The 14,031-nt window shown below is 40.5% G+C and overlaps 1 protein-coding gene across 1 annotated transcript in view; it reads right to left on the reverse strand.

Moving 5' to 3' along the window:
* Positions 1-3,191: 3,191 nt before the first annotated feature.
* DEPTOR (DEP domain containing MTOR-interacting protein) overlaps positions 3,192-14,031 on the reverse strand; it is a 77,213-nt gene continuing 66,373 nt past the window's right edge. Inside the window, exon 9 of the mRNA XM_009321669.1 lies at positions 3,192-6,201. Within this exon, the coding sequence (XP_009319944.1) occupies positions 6,073-6,201 (129 nt within the window). The 3' untranslated portion in view covers positions 3,192-6,072. The remainder of the gene's footprint in view (positions 6,202-14,031) is intronic.

Below are 14,031 nucleotides of genomic sequence, written 5' to 3' on the forward strand. Positions count from 1 at the left end.
CTTCTGGGTTCAACACTCATTTTGCTTCTAATTTAAAACCATCAACAAGAATTTTAAAACATGCTAACTTGATTTTTTTTTGCAAAAACTAATGGTTTGTACATACTATGAATTTTCCAGCTACAATCTAGTAATAGGCATCATATTGCAGGTTTTGCTCAGGTAAAATTTTCCCAGGGAGACTCAGTGGAGGTTTGCCTGAGAAGTGCAGGTAGGAACTAGTATTCCCTGACTTATGCTTGGGTACAAACGGGAAAGTATAATTTCTGTTCATCACAAGTTCCACTGCAAACCTGAGGGGGGGAAAAGGAGCATTTCCTAATTGGAAAAGCATAGAATAGAGGGAGAAAAATATATTTTTTTTTCCCTGTTTAATACAAGAAGCTCTAAAACCTGAAAAGGAAAACATAAATCCTAATGATTAAATTCTCCAATCATTTACAGTTTGCAGTGAAGACATGGGTTTATGTGGTTCTAAGCCCAGCTATGGCTGGGAGGCTGTGCTCCAGCCAGGATATGATGAAGGGAAGGAGCAGAGAGTCTGTGGTAGCTCATCCAGAGGACGGGAGGAAAACAACACTCTTTGGAGGTCTGTCATCTTTTCTCTCCATAATCTGAGAAAGCCCATGAAAGCTATGGCCCATACTGTGTTATGAACCATATGAAACTTTGTTAAGAGTAGGTGTGGTGGTATTTTATACCTCAAATGAATTTTATTCCATCACTATGGTAACTTTGTCTTATTTTGTTCTCTTACCTCAGAGCCTTTTTTGTATATGTTAGTTATCATTTGATAGTAAAGCAGCAGCCAGTTCGCCCATTTTCCTGAAATCTCAGGCTTGATAAATAAGCACTGCTAATTTATGAAAAGCACTAAAGAGCCACTCAGAAACAGACTGGTAAGAGTGACAAAGAAAGCAGGGCCATCAAGACCTTCAAGAACGAATTTTTGAGCTGGAAGCAGAAAGTAGGACCATTGTTAACTATGTGGCAAAAGGAGTAAAAGAATAGGAAAGAAAATGAAATATGTCCATAAATCACTGGTAGAGGCAAAACAGTCTGGTGGGCACGGGCTGTCCTTTAGACCAGTGTTCCCCAGCTTGGCCTGCTTGGGTGCATGCAGCAGCAGCAGCAGGAGCATTTCCCAATAGAGGAGGTGTTCAGCTGCCCAGGCACGAGGTAAACACATCTTTGAGGTGGCCTGCATGCCACCTAGTTGTCCACGTACAACAATCTAGAGACCATTTTGTAGAAGTCTCTGGGTAGAAGCGCCTTAGGAACAGTAGCAAGAAGTTGCACGTAAAAAAAAGAGAATTTCCTATGGCTCTAATCCCCTGCAAATTGGTGACATAGGATGGGAGAGCTATGTGTGTATGGCAGCAGTTTTATATAAGAGGCAATACAATGATTTGTGCTACCTAGCGTACAGTGCCTTCTTCAAATGCGTGCTCTTGAAGCTAAGCATTTAATTTTAAGTGTGTGCTTATGCAACTTGTGTTTCAACAGTACTGGAAATTCACAGCTCCCATGGACAATATGAGAATGGATACCTAACTGCAAAGCAACAGCCATTTTTCTAGAGGACATTCAGTTTGACAGTTATAGCTATTTCTGAATTTTCCAGAGGAATTGCAAGTATAAAGACTAAGTCTCTATACGTGAAACACTGTCTTTATAGTATAAATTCATTGTATCATCGAGTCCTGTGACATTCTTCGGCATTCTTAGATTACCTCTTGCATTAATGGCTCAGTTTAAAAATGAATGTGTAAATCTTTATTTATGTACAAGTTAAATCTAATGATTTAAAATTACTCAGCTTCTCTGGAACGTCAATGATATTTTTATCTGAACTGTGTGTATTCAAAAGGAATTATTACATTGGCAGTTACTATATCTGTTTCTATAAGTAACACATGTAAGTGAAAAATATAAGCCACATCACTCACCAGATAAAGACAAATTTAAAAAGTGTGATATACGGAAACCTTTAATGGCAGTTTTATTGTAAAAGGTTAGAAGTTCTCTCACTTTGTTTGAAGAGTGGTGTGGTCTAGCTTTACTTATACATGTGACATACACATGCTTTTTCACTTACACAAGTGGTCTAATTCTAATTATGTGCTGGGAAGAAAATATTCATAATTGCAACACTTGATTTCTCAGTCTGTCTTGCATTAGGCAAACATTTTTGCAAACCATATTGTCTCAGTTTTTCCTGTCTCTAAAATTAGAGTAATACTTATTTAGCAAAATTAACATTAAAAGTTAGTATTTAATTCCCAATGTTATCTGAAATAATTAGAGCATTACCGCGTAATCTGATCATTGTGTCTCCATCCACAGGGAAAAGGAAACCTCCATGCATCATAGCTGTCAGTGCAGATGAAGAAAGAAGTCACTCACCAGTTCTTCTTCCTCCTAATCCTCAGACTACTCTCTTTGGCTATGTCTATGTTAGTACACCAAATTGGTACGGGGACCGTTCTCTGGTCCTAAGGCCAAGTGGCACAACACAGCCTGCACCCCTATGCCCAAACTCCGATCTCATGTTATTCTCTGAACTACACTCGGGCAATTTTCTCAGAGGTCTATACCATGCTAAGGGGACATGCTGACCAGTAAACCAGTAACTGTGGGACAGCGTTTGACACATCTCTAGCACTCCGTAGTTATTAGTGAGGATATAATCAGAAAAGGAAGAAAATATTGAGACAAACATTCCTCCTGCATGACTTTTTCCTCCCAAACCTCTTCCTGAAGGTAATCTCATAGAAGAGGGTAGTAGGACAGACCCGCTGGTATTGCGGATGCTGCTATGACACCACTATGTCTTTTCGATGCTGACGATTTTATATTCAGCTTCTATGGAGACCTAAAATGCAGACAATCAAATTCTGATACACTTGAAGTGGATTATTGCGTTATTTCATGAGTGAAATGCCTTCCATGGGACTAGCCGTGGAACCAGTTGCGTTCAATAGTATACACATGGTATTTGATCTTGATAAAGGTAATCAAAATTATGTATCTTGTAGGAAATATGACAGAAGAAAAATAGGAGAAATATGGCACTGAATTAATGCTCCAATTAGCTTAACTGCTACTTGAATTTAATTAACTGTTATATTGCTTGAAGATGTTCTATAAATGACTTGCAAATGAACATGTGCAGAGACGTGGCACTAATCTGTGTTATTAAGGCATAAAGATTTATTAGAGGATCTCACAAGATCTATAGTAACCAAAAATGCAATCACACAAGAGAGTAAGTCTTACAAAAATGCCTATCTTCTTAACAAAGTTATTACTGCTGATGACAGGGGCTTTCTCCTTTCTGGTTTCTTGCTTCAGTCCACACTGTGATATTCATGCATCTCTTGAAATGCCTCACTTCTGCGAATAATCTTACATGTCCCTTGGTACTTTGCAGAAAGCAAGGTATTTTGAAAGGTATGTTCAAAATTCTGTGCCCTCTGAAGTGCATGAAAGTGTGACACTGACTCCTATGGGATGTCTCAGAGGGGATGTATCACTATGTGCAGACAAACTGCAATTTAATTGGAAATGATACATTTTATAGCTTAATTGTTAACTTCGCATCCTTTTTTCCAAAATACAAAATTTCATTGCAAAGATAATTTGAATACCATTGTCACATTGAAGAGGGAAAGAATTAATTACATTCTGGATTGCCAATCAAGTTGAGAACACAATATGGAAATCCCCATTAAACAGCAAGCAAGTAATGGTGCTCAAATTGTGACAGAGACTAATGTGTCTTGCAAATGAAAATGCCATCTCCAGTCTGCAACATAATCATATGCACAGAGTTCTCCCTGCCCCCATCCCCACTCTTTTTGCTCAAGTCTAAAGTGCACTCTGTAATGCATTATTAAGCTAAATTCTGACCCACTTTCTTAATTATCTGTAAGCTACGGGGAACTTGTAGCAGAATATTAACTAAGGCAAGAGATGTAAGACAGAAGAATCCATGATGGCATTAGAGAGAATCATTAGCATTTTGCTAAGAAAAGCCTTCACATTTTAATATTTAACCTAGCCTAACATGTAGAATTTATATTTTAAAGCGGTACAAACTATCTACCAACCAAGCCACCAAAACAACCCAGGCCAAAAAGAAAAGAAAATAGAAGTATTTGGGGAAGCATTCCTGGATTCACAAAATCAAAAACCTGTAGCATACTGACACATTTCTGGGACAACAGGATTTTTTCCAACCGTTCTTAGTGGATACCATCAACAGTTGTTACCATCTCATATAACACTATGGGCTGAACTATCTATTCTAGATGAACTCTAGAATATAACCTGCTATGGGGTGTATATGTGTACCAAAGTTTTTGGGGGTACGATAGGGATAAACAACTGTCATACTAAATGACACTTTAGAAGAATCTTCCAAACACTTTTGTGCCTGGTTAGTATTAAGTTAGCGGTTGCAGTTTTATACCTCCCTGCGCTGCTGCATATTAGTGGAATATGAGAAGTTTTCACTGTGAAAAATCAACCACAGATATACTATATCGGAAACAAAGAACACATGGACTTCTACCTACAAAACTGCAGGCATATGAGATTTTGAAGACTTGCTGCATCTCTGATGTAAAAGTGTTCAAGTGAGTAAAAAATACTGCAAGAGCAATGTAGTTAGTGAGAACAATTTTTAATATAAAACATATTTCAAAATTATTTTAGGAAAAAATACTTTCCCCACCTGGTAATTGGAGGATTTGTGGTCTGCCCATATAGAAAGTCGAGCTTTAATTGTAAAATTTAGACAGCAGAGAAAGTCTGCAATATATATGTATAATTTTGTGGACAAGGATGTATGTATTCAGTTCAAAGATCAAAAAAAACCCCATGCAGCCCAATTACCATCGAGCTGAGGAGTCACCTAACTCAGCAGAATATGGCATTTGTATATACATTTTTAAAAAAGATTTGTTTCATTAATTCATCAACGAAGAAATCCTACTGTTTGAAAAAGAGTAAGAGTCAGTTAAATACAATGTTTTATTAGTAATAGTGTCAAATGCAACTCATGTGGCAAGTCAATAGTTTGCAAAACATTTGATGATTGGAAAGTGCTAACAAGCTTAATGTACGTTCAAGTACATTGCTTCAATTTGAAGTGTACTTTCTCTACTGGAGCATCTGGATGTATCATCGCTAATGCTAACTGTGCATTTCCCACTTCAACCCGCCAAATATTTTTCTTCCAGGAATAAAGGTGTCCAAAATTTCTCCAAAGTGACAAACGACAAGACTGAGACACCTTTCCTTTACAGAAAAGGAAAAAAAAAAAAATCAAGATTTTATATTTGAGCACCTAAACCAGTGCGTAGGCATCTAAGCAAATTTTCAAAGGCCAGATTTTGCAAAAGTACCGCACACTTTTCCATTTGCATGGTCTTATATTTTTCTTTCTAGAATAATCTGTGTATTAGGTCAAACCCAAACATTCATACCAGAGTATTCCCTAGAGAGAATGAACACCTTTTCTTCATGCACTTGCAGTGCATTTGTGTTTGACTGCAATCAGTCCAGCATTTAGTCAGCTGTCTCTCGGCCCAAGGAGAGAGCAACTGCAGCAGCACATGCTCCTGGGACAAAGCTGGACACCAGGAGGATGTTTACCAATGTAAATATGTCATGCAAACCATCTGTGACATCCTGACCGCACAGTATTTGGTTCTTTCATCTCCTGAAGTGCTTTGATCCCATGGTGGACTGTGAGGGAAGTCTGCACGGCCTCTTAGGTGGGAAACCGTTCTGACTGATACAGGCATGGCTGGACAGAAAACCTAAAGGCCTTAACCTTGTCTCCGTCGGGCAAAGGAAAGTCCTTAGTGAAAATATGCTGGTATCTATTGTCCACTTCTTAGCATAATCACCAGTGCTATTATTGTTAAATGAAAGAGAGCCCCCCTCCCCTAAAAGCAAAATCATCTATTTAGACGCAGCAACGTTCTGCCTCCTTGTGTCATGCTGCTCCATGGTCGTCGCCATTTCTCTCACAAAAATATGCAGTAAGAGGTTTTTTCCTTCTCAGGACTCTATTTCTTCCATCACTTCCATCACAATTGTTCGAGGGCCGGTCAGGATGAGGTTGCTCACTGTCCTGTAATCCACGTGGAGAACATTGAGGCCATTGACAGACACGACAAATTGGCAAACCTGAGGAGAAAGACAAGCAGCAAAAGTTACGCATTAGACTTTTTTTGGTAAGGTTATTTACACAGATGTACTATCAACTCCTGGGCATGCAAAACCTCCAGAACTCTTCATACCATCTCATTCAGCACTCTTAAGAAAAACACATTTCTTAGAATTAATCTGGCAAGTTAATTTTCCATAAGATTTTTTGAAATATCACTGCAGCTTTCAAATCTGTGGAATTCTGAAGTCCTACATTGATAATTTTTCTTGTAACAATGATATTTTTCGTATAACAATACTTTCTGATATTAATGGTGCTTTGCAAATAATATGGGACAAGACAGCTCTGGTCATTGCAAAGAGTCTGTTATCCTTAGTTTGTCTTAAACACTTCCATAGAAACCATTTTAGACAGCTCTTGGTAGTCACAGTAAAAATATGCATCACGTTTTCAGGCTCAGGGCAAGGTCTGGATGATGAGTTCACTAGATTCAGTGCCAGAACCTCCACCGGTACAACATGAACCCAAAGGATCCAAATTCTAGGAAACAATATCATGGAAGATGAAGTCAGTACTAGGACAGATTAAAATGTCACTGCCATTTTCAGGAGATACTCCTGCACAGATTTAGTTCTTTTTACTGTTTATGTGAACAGATTTTGGTTTTCTTCAGCAAGTATGGCTCATTAATTAATTTCAAATATGCTAATATTTTGTTTTTAAAAGCCATAACAAATTCAAACGTTGAAAGTCTTGTATCATCAGAGGCCATTTTCTGTCCAAAAAGTCTTGATGGAAATATTCTGACCAACGCCACTGTATATCTTAAAAGAGTTAATCAGAGAAAAAGTCACACAAACGTTGTAAAAAACTGATGAGGAAAAGAAAGATAACAATACTGATTCCTCAAAGACATTAAGCCTTCTCTGTATCTAATCATAATATTACAGTATTTGGTAAAAAGGCCAAAAATGTGTAGTGTCTAGATCTGTGTTTTTAATGATAAAAATATGGAGCCTAAAGCAACAATAAAATCATCCTGAAGTTTCAGTGAAAACAATACATTCACTAGAAGGTTATCTTACTCAAGTGATCTTGAGTCTGTATGAAAGAAGCTATGAAGAGAGTATCACTAGAAATGTTCATGCTTTATTTTATATTTTTACCTTTCCTATTTAGGCAGAAAGACAACACAGAAATGTATGCAGAAGAGGTGGGAAACAGCTCTGGTGTCTTCCATTGCTAGCTCTAGAACAGATTTTCTCGCAAGCCAAGTCATTTAACTTTTGTGCATCAGCTACCTTCCCTCTCAAGTAAAGCATGTGGTGAAACTCAATTCATATTTGTGCAAAATGTATAGAATGTAGCTATTGACGATCCATTTCAGGAAAATGATAAAGGAAGCAAAGCCAATCCAAAACCGTAACATTTCATCAAAAATGCCACCAATGATTTTAATCTTTGCTCCTTAGAGTCTCTGTACAGAAACAGCGGCGGCAGCAGCCCCTGAAGGGAGGGCAGACCTCCCTCTTGCACTTTACCCCTTCAAACTCAGAAATCCTCTGCAGAGCTGAAGATCCTGGAAGTCAGCCTTACTGGTAGCCTAAACAATCATCAAAGTATGGCAATCAGCAATACCACTTAGCCAACTTCCATGGCAATATGGACGTGTCTTTCCTATACACTCATATGCTATATTTCAGCTGCAAGTAGCATTAGGAAAATGGTTCAGTTTTTACACGCAGACAAAGCCTTCTGAATTTTAAGGATTTTTGTTGAAAAGGTAACCCACCATCCTCTGCAGTGTGGCTTGATTAGTATTTAAGAGGCATGTCTATTTAGTTTAAAATGCAGATTTTTGCAGTATCTATAAGTCAACTCCCAGCAGTATTTCCTAATGCTTTCTATGGCTTTCCAAGATTGTATCAAGTTTTACTGAATTATAGCTCTGACTCCAGAATAATACTTGGGTTGATTTAAAACAGACCTGCAGAAATAACATTGTCTCTTCTGGCTTAATGCAATTTTTGGAAGTTGAATGGCTGACGTTTGTTTTACTGCTGCATATTCTCAGACTTCTCGAGTTACTGGAATCCCAGTGCATGGGACTTGTGTTTGGCCAGGGACAGGCAGGCATGTAAGCGTGCGATGGATAAATCTGCATGCCAGATCATGTCAGGGGCATTCGGGGGCCACCGGGGAATGTCCCTGTCAGAGGAACAGGCTTTCCAGACTGGCCAGCCACTCGCACCAGGGCTGCAACGGTGTAAATCCGGACGGTACAGGCACTGCAGTAGTGAGCAGCAACCTGGATACCAGAGAGTGAATGTCTTACACAAAAGACAAGAGTTGACACGTCTGCGTTCTCCATGTGTTTGTTTTAATGTATGCCCTTGGCGGTATTATTAATCAGCAATGCGTACGGGCTGAGAACAGCCCCCTCCGTGCCGTCCTTTGCACTGGATCCAAACGGCTTATTAGTTTCACCATTTCCAGTGGGTAGGATTAGACACAAAAAGTCCACCCAAGCCAGACGGGAAGAGCAATCTAGAGAGGAGGGCAGGGTACAGAAGAGAGTACCTCTGTCCTAAAATTGCATGAAAAGACCTGTGAGGAACAGGAGATGATAATAGAAAGCCAGTCACCCTGGGGGCAGGAAGCTCTCTCCACGGTCATCGCTTGGCCAGTGCCCCCAAGGGCTGAGTCTCCACAAATTCCAGATCTGGCTCCCTCAGGGATAAAGAAATCTGGAGCCATTTGCTGCGTCCTCCAGTCCTGATGAGGGGAGAGAGGTTTGCACGGTCCTGAGCCCTTCGGTATGCTGAGTACCCTCGACTCACCCAGTCTTCTTCTCCCCATCCCAGTTTTCCATCCAGCACTGCATCCAGCAAGGGGAAACTTAATGCAGCGCTGCTTCGTGCATTTTCGCCATCATCAATCCTGCCCCAAAAAAGCCCACATCGTGTGTTGCTCTGTTGGTGTAGTTACAAAATGAGCGAGAGCGAGTGAGTACCCAGAAACCAGCCCTGATTGAGTATATCAACCCACATATTATTATCTCAGGCATTTTCTTAAGGAGACTGGTTTACAAAATCGCGATGATTTAATGTTACATTTATAAAAACACATTTCAAAAAGCTGTAAGTGCTCAGCCCATAGCTACAGCTGTTAAGGGCTTTGTAACTATAAACATGTAAAATTTCTCTGTTGGTTTCCACACGTCAGTAACTATAATAGATAATAAACTAAAGTTAAAAGAGCCTCAAAGAGCCTTTTATTGCTCATTTCCTCATAGCTCTCCAAGGAGCTTGACAGGAGATAAGCATCCATTTTTATCCCTCAGACTTCAAGAAATTACAAAGCCCAGAATAAATTCCGACCATTTTGTTGGTCGGGATGTGGCTATCTAAAAACCACAGAAACAATAACAGTTAAATAAAGGAACACTGAAGTGAAAAGACTCCCTTAATTAAATTCAAATATTTGAATGTTACAGTAACAAACATTTATTGTTAAGTACTTCAATTTCCCACCTGGCATACAGCAGCCCACAGAAGTAGGGACAGCAGAAAAGGCACCTCTGTCTTCCTGCAGGTTTTCACTGGCACAGACAGAAGGTTTAACCAAACCAAGAAAAGGAGAACTTCAACTTTGGACTTACATTAGAACAGAAAGGATCTGGGAACCTGTCGCTTAAAGACGTTTGCAAAGATTTGTCATGCCATTTATCATCAAACTGAAGATGGTGAGAAGAGGAATTATAATTAGTTACCATAACGTTTAACGGCCAAAATCAGGATTGTGCTGTACTTGGAGCTGTACCAACCCTTCCTCCCCCTCACTAGTTATTGCTCTTCCCTCCACGGCAAGCTTTGGCTGCCGGCCCCTCCTTGCTCTTGCCAAGCTGCCCTGGAGATGTACATCCACACTCCCTGATTTTCCTGCCGGGAGTATTGCCCGCCGGCCAAACCAAAGCCCCGCTCCCTCACAGGGGGCTGCCTGCACCGGGGCTGGACAGCTGAGCCAGCCTTGATCAGGACCTGCGGTCAGAATGACTGCGGGATGCTCCCGAGGGACGTCAGAGACCCGCTGCAGGCAGGGGTGTGGAATTGCACAACTACCTTAAAGCAAATGATTGAATAAAAATATCGCATACCTGTCACTAATTCTTACTTAGCGTTCTGCCTCAGGATGAGGAATATTATCATTCCTAATGATAGGCAGTTAGCCTAGATCCTCAGATATTCAGATGCTGTTTGTGCCGTAGGCTTTAGTCACCTGTCCTTGTGGAGCCAGGCCTTGCTTGCTGGACTTTTTTCAATTTTATTTATATATATATATATATATATATAAAATCCTTTTTAAATTTCCTTTCTTTTTCTAGGCCCACTTTTTAGAAGGGTGCTGTGAAAGATCATGAAGAGCTGAAAATTCCCACCACAGAATTTGGTTTAAGTGACGATTGCAAAATTCTTTGGGACAGCCCTAAAAAAAGCATTTAATTTTACAGATGCAGTGAGTGCAACCGTTCATCACTGGTCACGAAGCAAGTAACAGCTATGCAGAGTCAACAGATAATACATCTCAAAACAGTAGAATAAGACCATGATTACAGAGTCACCTTAATTTGACATAAATTTAAAAAAAAGCTTGAGATGAAGAGGAACAGAAGTGCCTGTGCCAGCATACAGGAGGCAGCGTGGCTGGGGGTGGCTGGGGGACTGCCCTTCTCCACAGCAGCAAACGAGCGCGCTCCGTGTCAGTGGCCGTGGGCTAAGGCGCTAATTCTCAATGGATGTATCACTTACAATTCGGTGTCAGGATCAGTGTCCGGAATCCACTCTGCTTGTTTTTTGCTAACTTCTCTTTAAGAAAGTTTAAACACTCTTACAAATACAGATCAAATAGGTACCAAAGAAATCAGTGTTACCAAATACAACGTATTGTCAATTCAAAGCTTGAATACAAAGCTAGATTATGCAATGACACATTAAAGATAGTGGCAAAAATACTGGTTTTCAGCTGTACTGGTATTTTACCCAATTATCTGGGCAGTAATGGGACCATTCAGGGTCTAAGACTGCAAAGCACAAAGTCTCTACCAGCACACTTGAGTTTTCTCCTCCAACCACACCAAGGTCAACCAAACAGCAAGGTTTTCACGGGCTGTTTGACACCAGCTGCTCTGGTGTTAACAGCGTAAAGAGATGCTGAAAACATTGCCACCAATTCATTTCCATTGAAGGTGCGAATATTACTGTACATGTGGCAACTGCATGAATGAAAATCTTAAAAAACGCTGAGGGGAGAGAGAGAGAAAGTCCAGCCTTGCACTAACCTTTCCCTCCAGAGAAGCCAGGATTTCACCCCTGGACTCTGCGCAGTTCTGAAACAGATTTCTAGCAGCTGGCAGCTCAAACCAGGACCAGGTCCTGCTGCAGAGCAGATCCCTTTGAAACCAAGGTACTTCAAAAGTTATTAGCACATTGCACAGAAACATGCAGTTGTTGGGAAAGCTGTGCGCGACTCAGGGCTGGCTCAGAGACAGACTGGATTTAACCCCTTGCTCTGTTCGTAATTTGTACGCACACTGATTTACATATGGTTATTGGACAGTTTAGGACACGCTCCCTTGACTATTATTTCTTCTTATCATCTGATGTGATGCCAAAGTCACACAGATAATTTTTACTTTAAGACAAGACATTCCCAAAATACATGGGAAAATGTATTGGTTTCTTTTTGGTCTTTTTTTTAAAACCTTATTAGCATCAAATAGAAATGATGAATTCAGGCAAATGTAGGAGTTATTTTCAACCCTGGAAAGTTCTTCAGCAATTTTCCTAAGAACTAAAATAAAAGCTTCTAAGTATAACTTCTTTCAGAGCTGTCTAAAGAAAAGTGTATTTTGACAATTTTGCAGAATAAAATTGATACCAGAATTGACAATAGAACTATTTCAAAAAGAATAGTCCAACGTTAGTGGTTTTGCTTTTCTTCTCGCTAACGAAAATTAAAATGAAATCCATTACAGAAACAGCCTGCTTACATTTCGGTTATAGAGATACTCTCAATAATTATAAATAAATGCTTTTTTCATGTCCTACTGATCCTACAGGGACAAGGATCAGCTGGCCAGTTTGAGGAGCTCAAGCTTATAATTGTTTCATTACGGTATTCTGAAACTCACCGCGATCTTCCAGAGGAAAGGTTCTTCACATGTGGTTAGCAAAATGATCTATTTTCTATGTGCAATCTGCATGAGACACCTGCGAGATGCTGACTTCTATTAAATATCAGGCCATGCTGTCAGTAAGAACCCTTCCTTACAGGCACCCATTTGTCAGTGACCTGGAGATGTCTTAAGCAGAATACCCAACAAATCAAGCTCTTCACACTTTGTCCTTTTCAAAACTCTGGGCCAGTTCTAAGACAGAAAACTTACTGGTTGATTCCTGTGCTGTGGCCACAGCTCTCACCTGTGAAGGTTACTGAACTGGTGAAACTGAGAAGGGAAAAGCAAAGCAAAAAGAGAAAAGATATTCTTTACCATCACTTGTTTAAAAAGGCCATATATCTGCTTTGGCTTTTCTTGTCTTGCTGACAGATTTCAGCAAAATCTGGAGAAGGCTCAGGCGCTACAAGAATGTAACATCTGAAACACAGCTTTCCAGCCATCAGCAAGGAGGAAGGGGACAGCCAAGCTTCCAACATTTTAAAGGAAGAGTTATCCTGGGATTTCCCCCCCTCACGTTCCCCTTGCTCCTCTGGGGATGCTGGGAACTGCCGCTCCCATTCCCGCCTCCCGAGCACCGCTGCGCTCTCAAGCAAACAGATGGAAATCAAGGCGTCATTTTTAAAATCTAATTTAAATATGAAATATGAAGGAGTTGAGAAACGAGTGAAAGGCTCAGGCGCTACAAGAATGTAACATCTGAAACACAGCTTTCCAGCCATCAGCAAGGAGGAAGGGGACAGCCAAGCTTCCAACATTTTAAAGGAAGAGTTATCCTGGGATTTCCCCCCCTCACGTTCCCCTTGCTCCTCTGGGGATGCTGGGAACTGCCGCTCCCATTCCCGCCTCCCGAGCACCGCTGCGCTCTCAAGCAAACAGATGGAAATCAGGCGTCATTTTTAAAATCTAATTTAAATATGAAATATGAAGGAGTTGAGAAACGAGTGAAAGTAAACGCTTACTCCCATCTAAGGCTGTTACTTTGTCATAGAGGAACAAAAAATTACACTGTTTCTACTTTTTACTGCAGTTACCATTTAAAAAGGAGCTATTTACAAGCGGGTAACCACGCAGGTTTGCCCTGCCAGTTGCCAGATCTCTTGAATAAATCTTCCAAGCTAATTACCACGTCATCACCTTCTGCCTCACACACCATGCCATGGGTTTGTACACAAAACCCTTAGTGACAACACCAGAGAATGAGGTTTCCCTCTCCTTAGGGTGTAAAGAACTAATCTTACTTTTAAAAGAAACGTGGAAAAAAAAAAAGGTTTGTTTATTAAAGCCGGAGCAGTAACCTGACCTGGGACCCCACAACCCTTTCTGCCGGCAGAAAAGGATGCCCTCAGCCTGAATTGCCAAGGACTCTGTGGATCTGGATATCAAACCTCTTCCAAAGGGGAGGAGGGTTCATAGCAGGACTTGGTGCCTGCGCTCCCAAGAGGTGCTCCTGTCCCTTTGTGCTGGCCCCGGGGAGCAATGCGCCAAAGCCAGGCACCGCTCCCTTTTACTCTTGTGCAGCAAAAATAAATAAATGAAAGAACTTGTCTCCAGGCAAAATAAGTTCCCTGATGTGCCTGACATGGTTGGAGGAAGAAGGCAATAGATACGT

Source organism: Pygoscelis adeliae, unplaced genomic scaffold (assembly GCF_000699105.1).
Source record: "Pygoscelis adeliae isolate BGI_AS28 unplaced genomic scaffold, ASM69910v1 Scaffold111, whole genome shotgun sequence".
In the NCBI taxonomy this organism is placed as follows: Eukaryota; Metazoa; Chordata; class Aves; order Sphenisciformes; family Spheniscidae; genus Pygoscelis; species Pygoscelis adeliae.